The sequence below is a fragment of the Leuciscus leuciscus genome, assembly GCF_965113295.1.
Source record: "Leuciscus leuciscus genome assembly, chromosome: 23".
NCBI lineage: Eukaryota > Metazoa > Chordata > Actinopteri > Cypriniformes > Leuciscidae > Leuciscus > Leuciscus leuciscus.
In genome coordinates this window covers 19,137,421-19,161,942 of record NC_138747.1, presented here as the reverse complement: position 1 = coordinate 19,161,942, position 24,522 = coordinate 19,137,421, and the positions used below count along the sequence as shown (strand labels likewise).

General features: G+C 36.6%; 2 protein-coding genes across 5 annotated transcripts; both read right to left on the bottom strand.

The window, feature by feature from the left end:
• Nucleotides 1–1,292: 1,292 nt before the first annotated feature.
• mknk1 (MAPK interacting serine/threonine kinase 1) lies at nt 1,293–13,294 on the bottom strand. Of its 4 annotated transcripts, none has more exons than XM_082155360.1 (13): nt 13,136–13,294; nt 10,675–10,762; nt 10,436–10,537; nt 10,122–10,219; nt 9,961–10,040; nt 8,617–8,690; nt 8,424–8,528; nt 7,665–7,720; nt 4,242–4,337; nt 3,937–4,131; nt 3,687–3,851; nt 2,878–2,921; nt 1,293–2,798 (listed from the first exon to the last, which is right to left on the bottom strand). In XM_082155360.1, the coding sequence occupies exons 1-13, from the start codon at nt 13,190–13,192 to the stop codon at nt 2,609–2,611; spliced, it is 1,350 nt and encodes a 449-aa protein (XP_082011486.1). In that variant the 5' UTR covers nt 13,193–13,294; the 3' UTR covers nt 1,293–2,608. The 4 variants fall into 4 exon arrangements, with proteins under 4 accessions (XP_082011486.1, XP_082011487.1, XP_082011485.1 ...); XM_082155361.1 differs by having other exon boundaries at nt 10,436–10,543; nt 13,136–13,289; XM_082155359.1 differs by lacking the exon at nt 13,136–13,294 and adding an exon at nt 12,092–13,110.
• Nucleotides 13,295–14,174: 880 nt separating this feature from the next.
• On the bottom strand, nt 14,175–20,562 carry mob3c (MOB kinase activator 3C). Its single transcript, XM_082155363.1, has 4 exons — nt 20,255–20,562; nt 17,138–17,666; nt 15,830–16,032; nt 14,175–14,820 (listed from the first exon to the last, which is right to left on the bottom strand). Exons 2-4 carry the CDS (start codon nt 17,553–17,555, stop codon nt 14,791–14,793), a joined length of 651 nt encoding a protein of 216 aa, XP_082011489.1. The 5' UTR covers nt 17,556–17,666; nt 20,255–20,562; the 3' UTR covers nt 14,175–14,790.
• Nucleotides 20,563–24,522: the final 3,960 nt, after the last annotated feature.

Below are 24,522 nucleotides of genomic sequence, written 5' to 3'. Positions count from 1 at the left end.
CCGCTGGAGGAGCGCATCGTTTGGCTCTTGGAGGTTTGTGATGGAGCAACTAGGCTGGGCGCTTTACAACCGAGTCATTCCGCTCATCACCGCACGGGGCGCTCTCGAGTTCCTCATGATTGCTCTGAAGACGATATATGAAACCTGTTATCCTCCTCCTCCATGTTAATCTTCAACGCTTTCATGTTTGGCTGAAACATTACAACTTACATGATGCATCATATCTGCTCACACACGGTTAGTAGAATATAAATTCACTTGGAAACAAACTCATACCCAAGGACACACATTCTGTCTTCATCTCCTCCACTTGGCAGACTGAGAAATGACGAAAACGCTCTTTTCAGTGCAAGAAAGCCTTGAGGAAAGGTTTAAAGATAGTACACTCCTCTTTGTCGTCTGTGCTTTTCTTTATTGGGTTTATTCGCGTTCAGGTGCTAACCGTGAAGAGAGTAAGCACTGACTGTTCATTCAGGTCATTTACATGAGGTACATTTTGCAGGGAATAATTTAAAATAATTTACAAGAAGGACCATGATGTTCTCTGGCCCTGTAATTAAATATAAAAATGGACAAACTTATTCCATAGAAGTACACACTTAGAATCCATCATCATACTTTTATTCTTTAAAAAGAACCAAATGTTTGCAAAGTTGACAGAGTTTTGAGCAATGAAGTTTTCCATGATGACATTTTTTTAAATCATTTAATTGAGAGCAGTGTGTGACGTATATCTAAGGCCCGGTTTCACACACAGGGCTTATATTGAGCCAGGATTATTACATTTAAGTAGCTTTTATAAACGTGCCTTAGAAAAAAACATTATTTGTGTTGTGTCTTGAGATGTCTACTTTAAGATATGTCAGTGCAACATACTTTCAGTTAAAATAGCTCAAACAATTATTTTAGTCTAGAATAGGCTTGTGAAACTGGGGGCATTACTATTTTAAACAGCATTTTGTTTAGCTAATGGTGATGGACAACAATCATCTTTTATAATAATTTGTAAAAAGAACTAGTGATGGCAAAAAGTGATTAGGTATGGACTGGTAAAAGAAACGATGAACAGCAACAGGGTCTAACGTATATACACTTTACAAAAAAAGAAAAGAAAAAAGATTTTAACCTTAAATCTTCATGATTGCCAGCTTTTATCAGTGTAATCATCAAGTTCAAAATAAACTATTTCTATTGCTATCCACAATGTTTAGCACCCCACATAAAAGCAGTTAAGCGATTGTTACAGTGTACAGTAAACTGCTGTATGACATCTTAAAGACTCGAGAATTAGCCAGGTTTCAGTGCAAACTGCTTTATTTCTCAAAATTGGAATACCAAATGAACACCTCAGATCTGTTCCAGAGTGCTCAGAGTTTAAATGGCCATTCCATAGACATCTGAATTTAGACTAAGATACTGCATTACAGTATCATACAAGCACAGAGTACTGAGAACCATTAATATGAGGTAGTGCCCTCTAGTGTCATCCCTGTAAATGTTTCCCAACACATACTCAAATCTACATACATGGAGAACCACTAAATTCTTACCATTTCATCTAACCTCAAGTAGCATTTTGAGCAACAAATAACAGGAAAAATAACTGTGCATGTTTTATCATTTGATAATACAAAAGACAACTGAGAGGTCATTTAGTTATTTTGCTAATCAGGAGCTCTGCCCCCCAAAAATGGCACAATTTCCACTGAACGCAAACTAAAAATATAAAACTTGCTCCACCTAATAACTGAGTCGGCTGCAGGATGGGCTCACTGCCCTGATGCATAGAAAAACACTTCACATTTTCAACTAAATAAATGTTCAACACTCTAAAAGACACTAAGCAAGAACCATGCAAAAATATACATTAAATGAAAAAATATAATCATCTGAAAAGACAAAAATACTGTGCAATATTTACTAACTGTTTGAGCTGAAAGTAACTGGTCAAACGTCTATAATACCTCATGAGCACCCTCATTAAAGCAGCATACCTCTCGATGGCGTTTCCATACATAATGATACACTTCATAATGTATTTCTAAGATATGTTACGGTCAGGCAGCATGGCTTTACATAGCTCAAATAAAGCAAAACATTATTCACTCAACAATAACTATAAACACTAGACTTTTGTTAACACAAACAAATTAAAAATTAAAATAATAATAATAATAGTAAAAAGTGACAAAGCAAGAGGTCGAGTGCTTTACAGTAACTTAAGTGTTTTAAAAAAAATTAAAGCATCTGTTAATTCCCTTAGAGCTGATAACCCTTTTTATATATGACTGTAAAACACCACCAGCCATAAATATTTGGTAATAAATATAAAAACAAAAAACAAATTCTGATGCCTAAAACACCCAAAACTCACATTACACAGAAAGACAATCAACCCGAGCTGTAAATGAATTAGAAACATCTGCATGTGTTTGGTTTGTATACTTAAACTTAGTCTGTTCCTGTGCTACAGGTTGGTAGCACTGAGCTTGAGGTGTATACACTTGTGTGTTTGCTTTACGGTTCGTTCAAGAACCCATTCCGTTTGCCAGAGAATGTACTTGTATGAAGGGTTGTAACGCTGGAGCACCTGTGGAGTGGGAAGGCATCAGGTGTTGGTGCGTAGTGCTTGAGACTGTGCTCGGCGACGGGCTAATCTGGAGTTGGAGGGAGGAGAGAGCCTCATGGAGCAGACGACGGCACAGGAGTCCTCCTGCTCTTCCTCCTGCTGGGACAGTTGCCGATTGAATGCGATGGCTTCAGCTGCGAACTGTGTCAGGTCTTTAGTGCTGCAGTTCCTGTGGGTCCAACCAGAGCGACAGTTAGAAACATTATAGAAACTGAAAAATATACTTCATACTGAATCAAATCAAATACCTTTGTAGAACACGAGGAGTTGAAAGAACTCTTTCAGGTGCATTCTGTAAAATAAAATACATATAATATATATATATAGTTACATTTTGTTTGTATAATATACACTACTGTTCAAAAGTTTGTGGTTGGTAAGAATTATGTTTTGAAAGAAGTCTCTTTTGCCCACCAAAACTCCCATTTATTTGATCAAAAATACAGTAAAAACAGTAATATTGTGAAATATTAATAATTTTTATATATTTTGAAATATATATATATATATATATATATATATATATATATATATATATATATATATATATATATATATATATATATATGAAATGTATTCGTGTGATGGCAAAGCTGAATTTTTTGCATCATTACTCCAGTGTCACATGATCATTCAGAAATCATTCTAATATGCTGATTTGGTGCACAAGAAACATTTCCTATCATCATCAATGTTGACAGTTTCTTATTACAATCAATGTTGAAATTCAAACAGTTGTGCAGCTTAATATTTTTGTGAAAACGGCAATGAATTATTTTATGAAAGTTCAAAAGATCAAATGCATTTATTTTAAATAGATTTTGTTACAATGCAAGTCTCTTTACTGTCACTTTTGATCAATTTAATGTGTCCTTTCAGAATAAAAGTATTAAAAATATATATATATATATATATATATTTAATTTCATTTAAAAGGTTACAATGCACAAAAGTAAAATGATTGTCTACCACACTTGTTCATGATCAGAAATTCCATATTGTTCATCCCCATTTAAGTTCAAAATCAAAAAGAAAAACTAAAGAGCAGAAGACTCACCCCCTGCACCCAGGGATGCTTCAGGACCTGGGCGGCACTCAGCCGAAGAGTGGCATCTCGCACAAGCAGCCGCGAGATCAGATCTTTGGCACCGGCTGAGATCTGAGCCCAGACTCCATCCCCAAATTCATATTTCCCCTCCTGAATCCTCTCGAAAAGGTTGTTCTGAACGGGAGAGAACAACACTTTAAATGTCTCTACATGGATAAAGTTCATTCTGTACATATATTTGGATTAGCGTGTGCCTTACCTGACAGGCACGACACATCTCTCCTCGTTCCCAGCCGCAGTTGGTGCCGCAGTGGCCAGTGAAGGGGGGGCTCCCGCTAAGCAGGATGTAGAGAATGACCCCAAGGCTCCAGAGGTCACAGCGCTTATCATAGAAAGAAGCCTCATCCGTAAAGACCTCGACCACCTCGGGTGCCATGTACTCTGCTGAGCCACACTAAAGCAGAGAACGCACCTCTCACACAGTGCTACTCAACACGATAACACTACTATAACACAGTTCTAGCGTGTGAAAAGCATTGAGAACAAATCAGAGGTTGTGTTTACTGGTGTGGTGAGCTCAGGGGTGGTTATTGGGGTACAGGCACTGTTCAGCTTTACTCCACTCCCAAGGTCAAAATCACAAATCTTCACAGGAGAAACCTGAATGAAAGCAACAAACTCATTACAATTAAGACTGGCTAGATTTTAAACATACATGTGCTACCGATCAAAAGTCTTTTTAATTAATACTTTTATTTAGCAGCAAGGGATGCATTAAATTGATCAAAAATTACAATAAAAGACATTTATAAATGTTACTAAAGTTTTTCATTTAAAACAAATGTTCTTCATCAAAAAAAAAAAAAAAAATAAATCCACAAAAATCTTAAGCAGCAAACACAGTTTTCAACATTGATAATAATAATAAATGTTTCTTGAGCACCAAATCAGCATATTAGAATGATTTCTGAAGGATCATGTGACACTGAAGACTGGAGCAATGATGCTGAAAATTTAGCTTTGATCATAGGAATAAATTACAAATATATATTCAAATAGGTTAGAGTTTATTTAGATTGTAATACTGTTCCACAACTGTTTACACTGTATTTTTGATCAATAAATGCAGACTTTGTGAACGTAAGAGACTTCTTTCATTTTTTAGTTCTTGCAGACTAGTCTCTGATATTATTTCCCTATGTGTATTCAGTAAATGCTACAGCTTAGGCTTTACATGATTAATTTGGCTAATTTTGCATGAGGTACAGATATTTCCTTACATAATTTTTTAATCATGAATCATAAAGTTTTTGACTTTATACATTCATACATGTACATGTAAATCAATACTTTTAGATATTGAAAACAGACTATTATTGCTGCTCAATATACGATGCTTTTGACAGAGAAGGAGGAGGACAAAGTAAATGTTTCTAGAGAATGTTAAGTGCTTATTAAGAATGTACGAGGACGAACTGAAGGTTTCAGGCAGGTCTCTGTTTATCAGTCAAAATCTGCATGACCTCTGTAGAACAGTTTATCTGAGACACTCAGATGCAAGGCCGTAGATAACTACTGACAAAGGCCCCCTCTTTCCATCATACTCTTAGTAGAAGACTCAGATATATTGTTCTTTTTCTCTCTTTTCTGTCTCATGTTTCAAGTTTAATCTGCAAATGCTGTGAGAAGTTGTGAATATTGCTTCTTTCTGTAGTCAAGGTCGGTAGGCCTGGGGAGGGTCTAGGGAGTCAGATCAAATGTTTCCAATTAAACATTATTTACGCATATAAGGTAACCATATTATGGGATGATGAGGAAGAACAATTTGGATGAATATGAGCCGAAAAGCCTTATGATAATCTGTTCATTTATCTAATCATCTTTGAAAGTCTTTGTTCTATGATAAATTTAAATGTATGATTTTACTGAATAAAAAAATAAAAATAAATTGTGGATCTCTGAGGTATGTTTCACTTGTAAGAGAGACCCTGGATCGCGATTTCAGACAAATACATTTCAAATACATTTGAATTTTACCATTGAGAGGCCTTACTTTAATTTTACTGTTGAATTTCTCAGGATTCTCTAACCCTTATAGCCCTGTAGACTACACAAGAGGGCTAGTCATACTGCACCTAACCTCAGGGTCATCGTCGATCTAAACTCTGCCTATAACCCCAGGTAAAGGAACGTTTCACACTTCTAATTTAGAAGCGGGATTAGCACTGCTTTTTCCTTTCACACAAGTTTGGCACTGCATGACGATGTGTGAAACGATTAGGGCTGGGCAAAAAAATCGATTTTTCGATTAATCGTTTTTTAAAATGTGGTCGATTCAAAATCGATTCTCAAACGCCAAGAATCGATTTTTTTCCATCTTTATGTATTAGTTTTCCTCCACTGTTCATAGGCTTGCAAACTCAATTTTATAGCTAATGCTGTGAGATTTTATGGTAGTTTTATCTAAATCATAAAATAACCTCAATTAGTGCTGCACGTTTAATCATATCGCAATCGCTATGACAAGCCTATACGCAATTAGGCTATATGACCAAAATGCTGCCAAAATGCTGTCGTGACTGTGACAGAAAAACTTGCGATGATATCGTGCGTGCGCACAAGACAGCACAGAATAGAATTATCTTTCACGCTTGAACGAAGAACACACACAATTATGCCAAAATGTATTTTTGTCGAGTATCTTTATAACATAAGAGCAGTCTTATGACGAACGTGAAGAGTTGTGCCTCGTGAGAGAATGAGTCCGCGTGTGAGTTCCGCGTCTCTGTCAACAGCGGCTGGTCTTAAAGGGACAGTACACTGTAGCCACTAATTATCTCTGTCATTTAAGTTAATCAAAGAACAAAGAGAACAGAGAAAAACACTCACTGCTCTTGAATAAAGAACTTTTGTAACTTTGATTAGTCAATATATAATTTATAATTAATGCAACACAGACTGTTTGATCATTTTATTCAATTTCTATGGCCTAGCTGTTAGACAGGAAGGGCACATATTATATTATATGCAACGTTTTTATATGTGGGTTTATGTGAGGATTGTTAACCTGTTTGATCAAGACATGCGACTGTTCTGACTTGTCCAATTTTCAGCATCAATTTTTCATCTTGCATCAAAATCCTGTCTATTCATTGTATGCATTTGAAATATAGAGTTGGGTTCTGTTTTAATGTACCCAAGTGTACCTAAAATAAAAAGAGTTTAATATACAGGTTTGTAGCTCTTAATTTCTTTTTATTAATTAAACACTTGAAAACTTGTTCACTTTTTTTTCTTTTCTTTTTCTTTTTTTAATAAATATAGGATTTGTATTTAATATTCATTGAGTGAGTCGAATCGAAATTAATTTAGAATCGAAATTGGAAAAATCGAATCGAGAATCGAAATCGAAATCGAAAATCGAATCGAGAATTGAAATCGAATCGAATTAGAGCTTGCGAATCGAAATCGAATCGAATTGTAACATCTGAATCGATACCCAGCCCTAGAAACGATGCAGGGATAGAATATTACAACTAGATGCTTAACGTCAGACACACATCACATGCCTCATATTCACATGCTTTGGACAGTCACAGAAACACGTGTTGTATAAACAGTTTCAGAGTTTGAGGGGAAACAAGTCAAATGGAGTGAATAAGAGACCGTTTCATTGTTATAGTCTGAAAAGTCCACTCAGGAAAAACTTGATAGTACAGTCTGCAATATATAATGAAGATGCGCAATACTAGAGCCTTTATTTAAACAGGGCGAGCACAGCGTTTGTCCAATCAATGACACTGACACCGCAAATAAAAAATAAGGATGTTAACCCAGGGTTTAGAAATGTATAGTGTGAAGAGTCATCTTATAAATAACCAGAATTAATTGTAAACCCTGGGAAAATTTCGAGCAGTGAGAAACGTGAAGCAAGATAACCCAGGATTCGGTTTACCCGGGGTTTAGAAGACAAAATGGATGCATTACCTTATCAGTATATTCACACAGGATATTTTCAGGCTTAAGGTCCCGGTGAGCGATTCCTGTGGAAAAACAGAAACACGAGTTTCACTCACACGAGTCATGGTCAGTGGGCCGCAGAGAAAATCTACAGTAGTTCCTAGAACTATTGGCTAAAGTACCTGGATGTCGGCGTGTTCGCACCGCAGGAACTAGGAATGCGGATTGGCCGAACGCACGCGAAACACCAGCACCCGCCATTTTTAAAACAGCTATATGTAAACGCATAGATTATAGCCTATATATTTACTCCAGAAACTAACTATATGAACATGGAAAACAGTGATAGATGGGCCTCTTAGCCTTTAAGCGGAGGAGAAAATCCAATCAACTTTGAGGGGACCAAAAACCAAACATGATTATGTATTTCTGCTCAGCTAGCAACACTGGACATCAACCACACAGTACACACTAATAACTTTTCATATACTGTCTACTTTCTATGTAAAACAGTTCTAACTAAAAACGTATTAGACAAGAGTGTTAGACAGATCATAAACTATAATGAACACGGAGAATGCGAGCACGGTTTGTTTGCTCAGGCTCTACTGTTCTGATTTTGAGCGGCATCAAAGTAAAGGTCCGCCACGCCGTCAAAATAAGTCACACCTACTGGCGGTGCGAAATGCAACAGGAAAACATTCCTATGGGAACCGTTAGTTCTCGGAGAACCACCCAGGTGGTTAGTTCCTAGAACTATCTGGTGCGAAAGACCCTATTATTTACCTTTGTTGTGCAGAAAGTCCAGTGCATGTACTATGTCCCGGACCACATGACTAGCCTCTCTCTCATCAAAGTATTTTCGTCTCTGGATGTGTGTTAAAATGGAACCTGAGAGGAAAAAGAGAAAAATAATCTGAAGAAAAAAAACGAACTGAAATTGAGACTGCATTTGTATTTCACTACAATATAACTGTACCTCCACGTAACTTCTCAAACACCAGATAAAAACAGCTGTCCTCTTCAAAAAACTGAATGAGCTCCAGAATGTTCCTGTAAAGAACACACAATGGATGCAGTTGTGCAGTTATGTACACTACTAACTACAATCAAGTATTTATACAGTAATTTTAATATAAAGTACAGTATTTTCTTTTTATTAAAGTATAATGACTATCCACTTGTTAAGGTCTGACACCACTGTTTCCGGGTTAAAAAAACGCTTCAGATTCCAAAAGCAAACACCAAAACGTGCCAATATACACTCAAGGCATGCAGTAATACTACAGGAAAACTCATGATCCTAACCTTTATCTCCACAGATCTTATTCACAGCAGCGCCTTCTTTGATTTTTAACGGCTTTATACAGATTTTTACATCGGCAAGTCTATCCCTTCACAGCCTCACGTAGCTTAAATTTGTGATTTATATATAAATGGTGCTCATAAATGGATGTTGAGTGTGATCTCACTTGAATCGGAGTGGAGAATAGTGATGGGTCGGTCATGAACGATTCGTTCATTTTGAACTCAGGACTTTAGAGTAGTCTCAGAGAGTGATTCGTTAATTGATTAGCTCGTCTCTCGAGTCTTCGGGTTCGGGTCCGAGTCTTTCGTTCTTCCTGTCAGTCCCATAGAGGCTATGCAGTCAGTACCGGAAAGACAAATGATTAGTTCACCTCTCGAGTCTCGACTCGATAGTCAACCCGAAGTCGATAGACTCGAAACGTGAACTAATCAATTCTGTATCCGGTACTACAGTCTGCAAAGCTCAGTTTATGGGGATGTCACGGGATAAACGAAAGACTCAGATCAGGAGGTGAGGTAAACTAACGGACTGAATAGGCTGAAGACCCAGATAAATGAATTCATCGTTTCTGTTTCTCATAATTTGGCCTTTTCCTTGCATTGCAATTTTTTTCTCATTCTAAATGCGATCAACATTTGATGTGTTTGGGGAATTTGGCTATTAAAGGTATAGCGGAGGATGTTTTACTTCCTGGTGGGTAGTCTAAACTATTGGTCCTCCTAATTGTCAATCATTCTGGTGAATCAATCAAACTTTTCAAAAAGTGGAGAGGGCGGGTCTTATCTAAAATTTGGAAAGATCCTCCGCTATACCTTTAACATGTACAATTTTAAATACATTCTGCTGAATTAAACGAAATGACCCGAAAAAAGATTCGTTCATTTTGATGAACGAGATTCAAACAGCCGAGTCAGTAAAATGATCCAAACTTCCCACTACTAGTGGAGAATTGGACACGGAAACCGAATTCGATACGTCAAGAATTAACAAGCAGATATTGGAATGTGATCTTACTTATTTCCTTGACACTGGTAAAGCGTCTCCACCTCTCTGAAAACTCGGCTGCGACTGTGACCAGCTTTCTTCTCGATTATCTAAGAAACATAACCAAACAAGGTTTTTTATATTTGTTTGACAACGAACTAATGCAATATTTATCTAAAAAATCCTCTCACCTTCACAGCATACTCATTGCCATTCTGTAAACACACACAGCCCTGGACTTTAGCATAAGCGCCCTGACCCAGCAGCTCATCCGTCAGCCTGTACAGATCTACAACAACACACACTTCTGAGTTGACTCATACCTTACCCAATCAGGAAACGTAGTCAGGAAATGCAATCAAACATCCTGAAGTTATGATGGTGCATGATAACAATTCATGAGTATTGAATAATGCTGAGAGGAAACCAAATAAAGACCAGAAACACAATATGAGCAGTAATAGGTTTTTTGTAATGTCCTTGTATAGTAATGATGGTATAATACCGCTAAATTTGCCTGTGAAACTGTCCGCGGCCCGAGTTCTGCGTTTCTTCTTCCGCCGTGTAGCCGCGTCCTTGATGTTGATTGGCTGACTGCTCTCCATTCCTAATCCTAAAGTAAAAAAACACAAAACCACAGTTGTTATATGACAGATCTTGGGTACTCTGTTAGAATTTTCTTTTTGAAATGATTTCAAGATTTGAAGGATAAGTTTTTAAATGTTTAGCCCTGGGCAGCTGTACCTGCGGGGGTTTGGGAGGCACTGTTGGGGGCATGAGGAAGCGGGCCACCGTTCTCCACTTGGCCAGATGCCAGAGTGCTACTGGTTATCTGAGAGAAAGAAAGAGAGAGAGATTTACGCTTAAAACAAAGTGATAGTAGTACACAACATCAATGTTCCAGTGCTTCCAGAGACATATAAAGTGCATTTCACACACTTTTTCATTATTAAAAATGTAATAATCCATATTCACTTTACACAAATTCGCTTCCACAAATTCAGTGGTTAAAATCCGATAGAAAATTCAACATTTCACATCCGGGAACTGCAGGAACAGCAGTAGAGTGCCGCTATAGATTCATTTTCTCTATAGCGGAATTCATTTTGAAGGATACCAGACCTACTGTGAGCTACGCGGCGGCTAATCAATGGTATATGCTTATGTTGAAGTCATTAGTCTGCATTATTTTAACTTATTTTTTCATGTTTATCAGTGGAATCCCGCAAATAAGTCTCCACCAATCAGAGAATGACAACAAGCAAATCATGCCAAAAAATAACTCTTTAGCACCTATCCAATCCAATGAAGACCTATGATTGACGTAATTGAGTCAGTCCCTCTACACTCTCAAACTACTTAAATGTTTGTGTGCATAATATGCATATTTTGCAAAAAACATCAAATGTATCGTTTTTAATTTATGTTGTTTGCAATGGTTCATGGGACTGTAGTTACTTCCCCGTTGTTATAGTAAAAATGTCTATTTTCAAATATTTTTTTTGCGTTGGAGTGAACAAGAGCCAGAGTTTGTCACTGACAAACATGCATGACAATGTATGCGACTATCTTCTTTTATGCTTTATATGCTCCTCCACGAATATTTAATGTGCATGTCTAAATTATCATCATATTTTAAAGTCGGCATGAAACAGAAGTCCTTTCTTCTCTATTGTGACGTATCCGAGTAAACCGGCTTCTCAAACAGGAAATAATTTAGGGCGGGGCTTGATTTTGTCCATTGAGAATTGATTGAATCATTTAATTGTGGTTCGCTGTCATTGCAAGAGGAAGTGGGAAGTTATTTTGACTAAGGATTATGAGGACACATGCTTTTTTTAAAATTATGATGTGAAGGGATAAATCATAATAAATACTGCAATATTCCAAAAAAATGTATTTCATGGTGACTTTAAGTTCACTTTGATGTCCTGTAAACATGAACTTCTATCATAGAAAGAGGAAGTGAACCCAAGCTCTAAAACTTGCAGTGTGCTCTTATCAGATTTCTCACTCTGAACAAGCCTCGCATGACTAATGCGTTTCTACACATCTCCCCATTTCCACTACGAAATACATGTGCAAACTCTGCTTTAGAGTTTGAGACTCACAAACAAGTCAAAAAGCCCGTTTTAAGGCAAGTCGCGATACTTGCCAGTACCTGACGGGAGCACTGGAGCGCCTGAAGGTCCGAGAACTGAAAGAAAAAACAGACACGACCATTCCAGAAGGCGCGCGAGACGGAGCCGTGACAGCGCTCGCGCCTCAGGGAAAACTCGTGACGTCTGCTCTGCAGCGTCACCTGAGTGCCACATACGTACGTTTTTCTTCCAAGTAGGTTGAGTGAAATCATGCCAAAGATATTAGTGTCGTGACATTTGGTCAAGTTCTTATCATCTGGCTTCTGAGAGGGAAACCCAGCAAACTTAACATGATATATTAATTGTATTACTTAAATACAGAGAAATAATGAGAATAAAGGAGTTTTAAATGATATGGCATGTATACGAAATTATATTAAATAACGCTGATTGGGTAATAGGCGGGAATAGTGATTAGAGTAGCAGCGGGCTGGAAAATAGCATATTTAAAGCAACAGTAGCTGCTAGTCAATGCTGATTTACCGTTCATTCACAAATTCTAGCAATCCCTTATGACCTTCTTCTGTATTGCATTATAGTAACTTTGGTAGAATTATAACATTGATCACCATTCACTTTAATTGTTTGGAAAAGAGATGCAATGAAAGTGAGGAGTCCGAGGTTATCTTTATGTTCCACGAAGAGTCAGTTTGTGTGAACATTAGGGTGAATAAAATGACAGAATTCGTTTTTTGAGTGAACTATCCCTTTAAGAGAAGAACATGGACTTAAAATGAGTGTCGAAAACCAGCAACAAGTGTCAGAGAACCGAAATAGTGTAGCAATGTCAGCAGAATTGTGACAGTACTAAGTTAACCGAAGAAATGTTCTTTTTGAGTAACTGAAACTCATAGTTTTAATACATATAACTCGCGCTTACAGAATTAAGTAACGTTACAAACGTTTGTTTTTGCGACCTGGCGCGAACCGAGCGACCCAATCGATGAAGCCACTTTATCACATGACACAGATTACACCAGCGAGCTGGAGATATACTTGACCTCATGTAAAACACCATTTATATACATATATATTATTTATATGTATAAAAAAAAGATTCAAACCTGAAAATTGCGGCCGAATGAGTCTAACGTTAGCTGTTCAGTGAGTGCCTCCGCCATCCCCGCTGTCCAGCGCAGCAGTGAGTGAGTGAGGAGGAGGAGGAGGAGGAGGAGGACAACAAAAACCACAACAGCACCACCCCAATCGCGCCAAACCGCCCTCCTACTGATGGTCACTGAAACTGCGGTGTATTTGCGAATCACATGGTGACGGGTTGGGTCATGAATATTAATCAGGTTGCGTGACTGGACGGACGAGGGAGATTACGAGGTGACGCAAGCATGACCTAATGAATATTCATGCATGAAGATGCATTGCTGCCACCAGAGGGCTATACTACCACGAATCTGATTTAAGCGTTTTTATGGGAGTAATACAGGACTTGTGTCGGTCAAATTAAATAATTAGACTCATACAGTGAAGTGAATACTTCTCTTTTAATGTAAATGCTGACCGTGTCCGTAGGAGAGAGTCCCTATAAAGGAGTTATATAATTGGATGACATTGTGTATTTATTTATTAATGCTAATCTGAATTCTCTGCCGTGAATGTTTCCCACTCGGGCATTTGTCAGCCATTCATTTCCTTTTTACAGTGTTAATTTAGAAATAAATCAGTTATTTTTAATCCTAACCCCATGCATAAATCAGGGTTGCCACAGGCTAATCAGAAACCTGGATATATCAGTGAAATAGCCGAAGCCTGGAAAATACATGGACATTATGAATATCTTATTAATTCCTAAAATGTTATACAGAATATAAATTTTTCTGGTGTTTTTCAAAACATCAGAGCGTTTGCTCTTTTATAAATTATTTTGCTTGCAAGCAATAGTGAATTGTCCTTTGTAACTCGGTTCTTTTTGATGAATCTGTCAAACCTTACTCATACAATTGTACTTTAATTGGCTAGTATTTTAATTTTTCAACCAGTCTAAGTATAAGAAATGTCTGAAAGTGATATCTCATTGTTTTGAGAAACTTCTGGCTTGTATTCTCCCAACCAGTTTAAAAAAAATGAAATAAAATGAAAAAGAAGAGAGTCATTTAAAATGTTTGTATTTTTAACTTGCATGCAAAAATACAAAAGCAAAAACAGCACATTTTCAGAACAAAATGTCCTGAAATAAGAACAATACTGTGGAGTACTATTCCTCATTATTCACCAGCTATGGTGTAGTTTCTTTTTTTTACTGCACATGCCCTGGTTAAATAAAAATACTAGCAAAGGCTTCCACCCCTGCACACTGGCACAGACTCGACAGAGCAATGTAACATCTCAAACTCAGCAGAAGTTTAAGACATGCCATTTCAAGACAAGTTTCCCTCAGGGACAAATATTTTTAAAGTATCGTTGAAGTCACATTGCGAAATGCTCAAAACTGTATGCAGAATACCAAGCAATCAATGCATCATTTCATATCAATACTGCACAATCTGAGATATATAATTTAAACATTTACTGTCTCTAGAACATTGAATTGCTGGACCCATAGTATTTCAGAAATATTGAAGCAAAGTTGTATTGCAGTTTAGCACATTTGTGAGTCTCAGCTCTCGCCTGATCTTAGATCAGACCTCAAGTACATTATTCTTTTGGCCTGAATGTTTGAAGTTTTTTTTGTTGCTTTTGGATGCACATCCATTCTCCACATCTTTCAATGGCAGATCCTCTCTGTCATTTCTTTCTGTAAAGACAGAACAGACCCAATTATCAGGACAAATACCACATTTTCAAGTTAGCTAAAACTGAGTGCATTCACTAATAGCCACCAGTGTTGAGGGAAGTTTTTTTCATTTTAATTTTTTTAAGTAATGCATTACAATATTTGTGTTACTACTCCCTAAAAAAGAAACTAATTGTGTTACGCTACTTTTGTGTTACTTTTCTTACCTGGGCTGGGCTTGTTAGTTTTTTTATAACAAAAAAACAAAAGTCCTATTTTTATACAAATGTAAAAAAAAAATTAAAGTAAAATGAATAAGCCTCAGGCTGAAGGAAATGCAAAATCAGGCCTGTACAGTAGAGGGTGCAGCTCAAACTCTTCAGTTGTGCTGCCATTCTGGATTGCAGAATGATGCAAGAGAAAGAAAAAGAAAAGAAAAGGAACACAAAATGTGATGTTTCTCTAAAGTAATTTTTTACCTACTGATACGGTTTAATTGGACCATTAAAGGTCAGCAGCAAAGACATGGTTAATAAAGTGAGACTAAATATTTATTTGTGTAATTTTAAATGTAATTATTGTTGGTTTGCATAATTTTCTGAGTTTGCATTTCACTGTTTTTATTCATTTTGAGGAATAATGAATGTGTTTTTGTGCAAGTGAGATGAGTAAATTCCTGCTCACATTTAGTCTAGAACTACAATAACCATCATGTTTACACATCTGCACTTTCTCCCGATTTCTCCCAACATGGGGACAGGAGAGGTGTCAGTCAATAAACGGAAAAAACAAAGTAACTTGTGTTTCTTATTTGAACAAGTAACTGCATTTGAGAACGTATTAACTGCATTACTCGTTACTAATCTGATTACGTAACTCGTGTTACTTGTATGTGTTTCCCCCAACACTGATTGCCACTACCATAATTTATTATTTTGTGAATAATATTTATTATTACTTCATTGAGAGACAGTCCATAACATTCATGCCCCTCTGCTCTATAACAGTAATGAAAGCGCAGCTCTCTCACCAGTGGCTCCAGCTCCGAGTGGTCGATTAGGCTGAACTCAGAGATGAAGAAATAGTAGTGTTTGTAGCAGGTGTTGATGTGAGCCTCAGCCCCCATACTACAGATCATGTCAAAGTGATGGATGTACACATGTACAAACACCCGAAACAACCGACTCAGAATCTTTTTGCACACCTGCTGAAAGTTCTTTGGAAAAGGGACTCCTAAAAACAGAAGAAAACCAGTGTCAGCCATATCACATTGCTTTGTATCATAAACACATTTCAAAATGGTAGACTTGTGCTGTGTGACTTTCTTCCATGTGAAAATTCAAATGGTATTTAAGGAGAAAAAGCCTACTGAGTATTTCTCAAGGGGTTTAGCAAATAGTTCAGCCTGTGGAATTATGAATTGTTGGCAGTGCTAGTATAGCTTCTGTAACTCTATCCAGCAATATTTCTTTTCTTTTTTTTTACCAGACAGAAGTATGTGTCTTGTGTTCCCTGGCCCCACAAATCATACAGGAATTCCTGAGAAACTTAACTGGATATTTCTGTCTAAATATTTTTGTCCTATTTCTTTTCATTTGCATTAATACGCTAAGGTTTTCAAAGCTACTTACTGAAACAATAAAAAGGTCACAAATGCAGGAGTCTGAAAAGATAGGAAAACCTTGTAAAAAATCTAGTTTAAAACACAGAAATGTACTCTTTGTATTCATGTTGGTTTCATATTTTGAAAAGTTTTATGACTCTAAAAATGGGGTTTAACCATAAGGAAGTAATAACATATTTTCCCATACTGTGAATATACATGTGTTAAATATATTTTAGGGTATTTTTATAAAAATAAATATTAATTCATAAAAATATCATTATGTTAGGGTCATTAAAAAGGTCGAATAATAATTTTGAGGGACTTTTTGATCTTGATACAGCCAGCAGTCCTGAAAATGTTTGCATGTTGGTTGCACTATAAACTCAAAGGTTTTTCAAATATATTAATAAGCAGTGAAGCAGTTTTGTTAAAAAAAAAATATTTCTAATAAATAATAATAAAAATAGATAATGCCAAACTATAAGGTTTTCTTTTTCTCTCTAAGGTTTTCTTTTCAAGAATGTCATTGTTTTAATGGCATGTTTCCTCATTATGATATTAGGACAGTTATGCACCCTGATATTTTTTGTACTTTATGCCCCCTAAAAATATATCAAATGATTAATTTAGCAAATAACAAAAAATAAATTAGCATCACGTCACTAACAGACTGCACTAGTAGCCCTATCCCAGCAATGAAGATGTCAGGAAAACACATTTGACATCACAGACCTACTCGTGTAGGAAAGATGTCCTCATTATTGATGAGTGACTCGATCCAGTTCATCAGGAGGTTCATGTATATAAGAGCAGGCAGTTTGGTGGGCCTCTTGTATTGATCCCCATCCTGCCACCTGTATTCATATCGTGGCCCTCCAGACATGATGGGACAGCTCTTCTCAGTGCAGAACTCGCTCACGGTCCCGTAGATGAGGTTGATTCGATTGAAGAAATCCACCACGTGCACAGCTATCCAGTCATTAATGTTCTCCCCGTCGGGCAGCTGCACCACTTTCCTCAGGTCAAGGCCTGATTTCAGAGACGCTTGGGCTCTTTTGTACAGCTCAAAACGCTGGGTCCCGGGTTCAAAACGCTTTCGAGGCCGGAATGTTTTGTCTTTGCTGAAAACCTGACCCAAGCACAGAGCCATTGCTGAACTGAGCAGGGTGATGGAGGAGTCAGATCCAGTCGGGATCTGGCCAGTTGTGAATGTTGACTCTTATGATTCCCTGGGCCCTCGTCCCATCCGATAAGGAAGTTTCTAGAGAGAAGAAGACAGTAAAGCAATGACTCTCATATATATATATATACAGCTCTGGAAAAAAATAAGAGGCCACTGCAAAATTAGCAGTTTCTCTGGATTTATTATTGATATGCATATTTATCTGTTTGAGTAAAATTAACATTTTTGATTTATTCTACAAACTACTGACAACATTTGTCATTGGCATTTAGAGCATTTATTTGCAGAGAATGCAGAATTTTTCCCAAAAAGATTACAAAGATTACTTTTACTTTTCAAAATTACTAAAAATATGCCATGTTTTCAGACCGTGAATCATGCAAAGAAAACAAGTTTATATTCATTTTTAAACAACACAATACTAATGTTTTAACTTAGGAAGAGTTCAGAAATCAATATTTGGTGATTTCCAATCACAGCTTTCATGCGTCTTGGCAAGCTCCCTATCAGTCGGTCACATTGTTGTTGGTCGAATTTATGCCACCCCTGGTGAATATATTATATTTCTATTATTATATTATACATTTCTGTAATATATATTTTTTTCAGAATTTTTTGATGAATATAAAGTTTAAAGGGATACTCCACCGTTTTTTCCTATTAAACTATGTTATTCCCTTAACTAAGACGAGTTGATACATACCTCTCTCATCTCGCATCTGACGCGCGGTGACACTCTGATAGTACTTAGCTTAGCCCAGTATATTCAATGGTATCTGACAGCAATGAATTTAGAAGTGACCAAACACATCAACGTTTTCCCTATTTAAAAACAGTTACACGAGTAGTTATACGATCAAGTATGGCGACAAAATAAAACATGGCGCTTTTCTAAGCGGCTTAAAAAGGATAACTATAATGTATGGCGGAATAGCACTTTTGGGAGTAATTCGACTCGGCGCAGTAAAAAGTCACGCCTGATCCTCTTCCCACAGATCCACTTCCCCCGTGTAACTGTTTTTAAATAGGGAAAACATTGATGTGTTTGGTCACTTCTAAATTCATTGCTGTCAGATACCATTGAATATACTGGGCTAAGCTCAGTCCTATCAGAGTGTCACTGCGCGCCAGAGCGATTAAGTGCACACACTGAGACGAGAGAGGTATGTATCAACTCGTCTTAGTTAAGGGAATAACATAGTATAATATGAAAAAACGGTGGAGTATCCCTTTAAAAGATTTACAGAGTTCTGGCATGAAACACTAGATGGCGCAGGCTGATAGGTCCTTAACTCATTTGGTAGCGACTCATCTACATTAGCGCAGCTGATTGGTTGCTTTTGCATTAGTGGCCAATGAGCTGCGGCTCAACATTCAAACAAATACCGTTAGTGTTGCTGTTAGCAGTCTGCAGCGCGCTTTCAGAAGCCCTCCACCTTCCCCAGCTCCACCTGTATAGATCTGCTATGGGTAATTCATGCTATATTATACAGCAGCAGCATGTCTTACATGCTCACAGCAGTGTGTCATGTATGTATTGGCATTAGCAAGTCTCGGTAAGCTCTGCAGCAGCAGCGTAGAAGATCTATTCCACCAAGACCAAATACATTAACATTGCCATTACCATGCCAATCTCTCTGAGAGTTGTCATGACAGAACAGCATTTATTTGAAATAGACATATTTTATAACATTATAAAAGTCTTTACTGTCACTTTTGATCAATTTATTAAATCCTTGCTGAACAAAAGTATTAATTTCTTTAAAAAAACGTACTGACCCCAAACTTTTGAATGGTAATGCATATAAACTCCATAAATAGACCACTACAAGCAAACAATTCATTTCATTATCTCTAGGCTATGCATTAAGTTTCCATTTGCATTGTTTTATCCACATCACCATTTTCATAACTTCCTGAGTTTGTTCGAGTGGCTGAAATGAGATTCTTCGGAGTGTCTCTTCAGCCGTACAATCAAACCCTGCCTCTCTGTTTTCATTTAACGTCCTGGCTGTGTATCCATGATTCAGTCCATCCTTTCTTTGTCTATTTTTGATAAGTCTTGTTTTTCTTTCCCTCTCTCTTTCTCTCTCCTCCCATATATGTATTCACAGAAAGCCTGGTTACTAGATAAACTGTTAAAGTTTCTCTTATACCTCTCATAGCCAATGTTGATATATATTTTGCAGGAACATTTTAGAGTTCTCATAAGCCTGTTTCTGGCATTTGTTGCTGTAACTGATAATGCATATCACAGTATTTTCACACAATTAAAAGGCACTTAAAACAGCCTACTTGATTTACTCTCTTCTATATATTTTTCAATTCTATGAAATAGACATATCCCCGTTTCTAACCAACGTGTGTAAATATCATTTCACTTTCTCAAGTAAAGTAAAGACTTGACACAGTTATAGTTATAATAGACACAGTTGCAGAGGTTGGTTTGAACTCAATTAATTCAATATGCAACCAAAGGACAGAGGAGTTATTTGTCCACCCCTCCAACAATCACGTCAAACACTGACGTGTCTGATCACGCTTTCTCTGAGCCCCCACGGCACATGAGCTCTGACATTACCACATTAACACAGATCATGAAAACAAAAGTAGCATCTTATTAATGAAAAGAAATCAAGTAAAACTGGAGATTTTAAGGTCCCTACCTAAAGAATCTGGCTTTAGTCCCGCTGTAGACACTTGGAATGTTGTGGGAAACTTGAAAAGAATTCCTCTGGCTCCTGTTCTTTCCAAGAGGGAACAGTTAAAATCCAAATTGTCTTGTGAGGATTCTTTTCCTTTCCCACTCATCAGCCGGTCTTATCCCTCCAAAACTCAGTTAAGAATACAGTAAAACAACAAGCTGAAAAGTTACTTGGCTTCCCTTCCTGTGCATGATGTCATATCCTGATTTTGTCTGGTAGGCCCTGTTGTCTGTTTTTGTGTGCCTGTGTGTGCGTGTCGTGTTAAGTTAAAAGGAAAGATTTCATTGGTGGTGGGAGGAGCATCAGTCTGTGAAGTCCAGTCCCACATCGAGCCACATCCTTTGCCCTGCCCAGCACCACACACCCCCAAACTCCATTGTGCTTAAAACTTCAAACATGAGGACTGGAACTTCACACTTTCTCAGACCATCTAAATAGAACATTTGGACCATATTTTTCACTAACTTATAATATATTTTAAATATATATATATATATATATATAAAAAACTCAATGTAAGTTAATATTACATTTGTTCATAATAGTTTTTTAAATTTGTCTAAAAGTTTAGAATTCATTGTGAAGACGCCAGATTTAAGATGCCAAGTTTGTTGCAGATAATTAGGTTTTATCTTTACTTTTTTTTTTTTTTACTTAAAATTGATAAGTAAATAAAATCAGGAAAACAGTTCTGTGTGGATTACTTACAAATTGTACTAGTCTATTACTGAATACAAAATACATGATAAAAATTGTACACATTTTTAGGTAATGTAATCTGATTACTTTATTGATTACTTCTAGATTACTTTTGACCTAACTTGTTTATAACATTGATTTGAATAGTATAATCTTGTACCATAATGATAAAAAATACAACGAGAAAGAAAAATGATTCCCTTTGTTGGCATCAACAACATGAATTGCATTACATTTTACATTATCAGGGTTTCCCAAACTATGGTTTGGGAAGGAACTGCAGAGGGATTTTTTAAAAAGCAAATAATTAATCAAATTAAAAAAAAAAATTAAAAGAAAATTAAAAAAAAGTAATTTTATAATAAAAACAATCAAAATAAAACACTAACTAACAAAAAGATGAACTATTTGATTTGATGCTGTGTGGCCTGACTAGTCTGTGTGTGCAATTCCACAAAACTGGAAGACTTTCTGAACAAGCAAGTTATAATATATATATAATTTTAGAAAAGAACATTTAAAAAGATAAAAACAACAATTAGGGAGAATCAATGAATTCTGAATAATTTATTGCCATTTTGTGAATGTTGAGTAATCTTGTCATCAATAAAAAGTAACTGTCTGATTATGATATATTTAACATAATATAATCTAATTACAAGAATTTAATGTTTGAAATCTGATTACGTAATCCAGATTACATATAATCAGTTACTATCAGAACTAACCATAAACACTCTGAGCACAATTGTGAAGTAATGTAATTACTATTAGTGACCACTAGATGGAAATAAATATTTGACAAATTATTAAGTGGCACAATCATTGACCTTGGGTTTAAATTATTTTAAAGTATAAAGTAAGTAAAAAAAAAACATAAGAATATATTATGATAGATTAGAACGGCTTTTTAAAAAACTTGGAGAATCTTTATCTCTTGAGTAATGAAGATAATTGGGATATGCTTGATGAATATGATTAATGGAAATTTACATAAAAAAAATGTGTGTGTGTTTTTGTTTAGGCCTATATGAGAATAGTTGTTTAATTGTTTTGTAAAAAATTTAATAAAGTACAATGTTTTCACATTTACTGAGGCATAGAATTTGTCTCATGTCTATTCTAAATCTATGAGCAAATTATATTTCTACAATTTTCTGATTTTTTTCAACAGTGTTGAACAAACAGTTTTTTTGTATTTGAAATATTTATGTTACAGATCAAAAACTAGATCTTCAAGAAATCTGTGCCAGTGATTTTTTTTGCAATGTGTGCTATTTATATGCATGTTTGTGACGTAGGCAGAAAGTTCTTCATGTTCTTTCTTTTCAAGACATCCTAAACCAGCTGTGCCAGTTGGACATATGACCTGAAACCAGATGTTTCAAAACTAAAACTTCTTTCTTCAAACTGGGCTGGGCTTTGGTCACTGCAGGGCATCGTTGTCATGTATAATACCTGACCCCGAGCCTAGATTCATTTTTAGTTTTTAAAACGTACAAATTTTGCAGTTTGTCTCACAACTTGTGGGTTTTATTTTGCAATATTTCTTGAATATGAACAAGTACAAATATTAAAATTTTTGGGGGTGAATTTAAATTTTAATTAAACATGCCACTGAATGATGTCAGTTTACTGACCTGTTATCCTGGGCAACTGTTACCCCGACATAATTTCAAGTGTCTTATCTGTGCTGTTCATCTTACTTGTTGTCATACATATATCAATTACCCTTATCTTAGGTGTATGCAATTCTGGATGTTTTGACTGTAACATGAATGACAGTAATAAGGTTTAGTAAAAAGACACGTCTTACCAATCATGAAGAAAGTCTACTTTGTGGGATAGCCTATACCTTAGATTTAATCAGGGAATACAGAGCAAAGCAGTGAATGAAAATAGTTAATGTCTAATGTTCCACTAATGTTAATGTATATTTCATTTTCAGCTACAGACATAATGTACCACAGCTTTCAGTAATTCTCGAGAATGTGACAGAACAGATAGAAAGAACAGACAGATACAAATAAGCCAAGCTTTAAAATAGATAGATAGATAGATAGATAGATAGATAGATAGAAAGCATGAAACTATAAATATAATTTTACTCACCTAGCACTTGAAGAAAAAATTCATATTTCTGTCCTTTTAAATGTCCGTGTTAAAATAGTACGTTTTGCCGTTTAGCGAAGCTGATAGCTAGCCTATAACGTTACTATATGACCAATTAGGCATGGTGTCTTACTTCATTTTTGTCTTTTTCATCATTGTAGTTTCTGCTCAAATTAAAATATTCAAATTCAATATCTCTAATTCTCCATCAGCTCTAGAAGTTCAAACTAATGTCACGTAATTTACGTCTCTGCAATGATTGGTTGATATACCAAAGGGAACAAGCCTCCTCTGTTTTTCTCAACACTCTAACCGCTGAAAGTGGAATACTCGATGGTGATTGGATAATGTTTATCACCAACGGAGGCACAAGTCCCCGGCTCTGGATTTGCATCCCCCTCCCTTCTCCTGCTCCCCAGACTCACTTCAGCACAGTTTCTGAACGACTGTAATTACATCGGCAGATTCGGCACATTAGGGGAAGAGCAGCGGTGGTTCCTACTTCAGTAATATTCTGAGATGAAATGAAATTAATAACTGGGAGTTTTATTAACATTAAATCGCCTGTCTCCCATTGCCTCCCCTGAAGAGCCGCCACTGATGGATAGATAGATAGATAGATAGATAGATAGATAGATAGATAGATAGATAGATAGATAGATAGATAGATAGATAGATAGATAGATAGATAGATATTCAATGTAATTTATATTTATATTGTTGACATACTTAAGTGAAAGTGAAATGATAAAAGATGTGCAGTAGCCTTGTTCATCTGGCTGTTTTTCCACTGTATGGTTGTGTCTCAAAACCTTGTGCCGCCTACCTAGACAGAAAGAGACGATGCCCAAAAATTCCAGTCCAGGTAGACATGTCCGTAGGTCTTGAGTCACAGCCTGTGCCTACTCTCTCTCTCTCTCTCTCTCTCTCTCTCTCTCTCTCTCTCTCTCTCTCTCTCTCTCTCTCTCTCTCTCTCTCTTTCTTTCTTTCTCTCTCTCTCTCTCTCTCTCTCTCTCTCTCTCTCTCTCTCTCTCTCTCTCTCTCAGAGGGCTGGGTTGAGCCACAAAACACCTGAGGGAAAACACAAAAGTACAGTTGGTTTTCGTGAGCAGGGCAGGACGACAGAACCATCATTCCCACCTGAAGAGGACTGGAGCCCTGCTGCTTCATCATCTCACAGGTTGGTCTCGAGATATGTACTTAGGAAGGGAAAATTAATAAAAACTTTAATTCGTGAAATGACTTTAACAATGGACTTGGCGGTTCCCACGTGGTTTGACGCAGAACAGTGACATTTTGAAGAAGTAACGTTACAGCAACTTCTGTTTACTCCGCCTCTGAAAGGCTGCCATTGGTTTAATTTCAGCTTCGCGTTGTTTCCTGTCTTTTGTTCAAGGTGTGTCGCAAGAAGTCGAGAT

What these genes read in the sequence shown, in the direction of transcription:
- mknk1 (XM_082155358.1), bottom strand. Translation starts at nt 12,283, where the DNA reads ATGATTTCACTCAACCTACTTGGAAGAAAAACGTACGTATGTGGCACT. An exon ending in CGCTCCAGTGCTCCCGTCAG is followed by an intron (nt 10,763 to 12,091) that starts GTACTGGCAAGT and finishes TCTTTCTCTCAG; the next exon opens with ATAACCAGTAGCACTCTGGC. An exon ending in ACTCCTCGTGTTCTACAAAG is followed by an intron (nt 2,799 to 2,877) that starts GTATTTGATTTG and finishes TTGGACCCACAG; the next exon opens with GAACTGCAGCACTAAAGACC.
- mob3c (XM_082155363.1), bottom strand. Translation starts at nt 17,555, where the DNA reads ATGGCTCTGTGCTTGGGTCAGGTTTTCAGCAAAGACAAAACATTCCGG. An exon ending in CATCTTTCCTACACGAGTAG is followed by an intron (nt 16,033 to 17,137) that starts GTCTGTGATGTC and finishes TTCTGTTTTTAG; the next exon opens with GAGTCCCTTTTCCAAAGAAC. An exon ending in ACTCGGAGCTGGAGCCACTG is followed by an intron (nt 14,821 to 15,829) that starts GTGAGAGAGCTG and finishes CTGTCTTTACAG; the next exon opens with AAAGAAATGACAGAGAGGAT.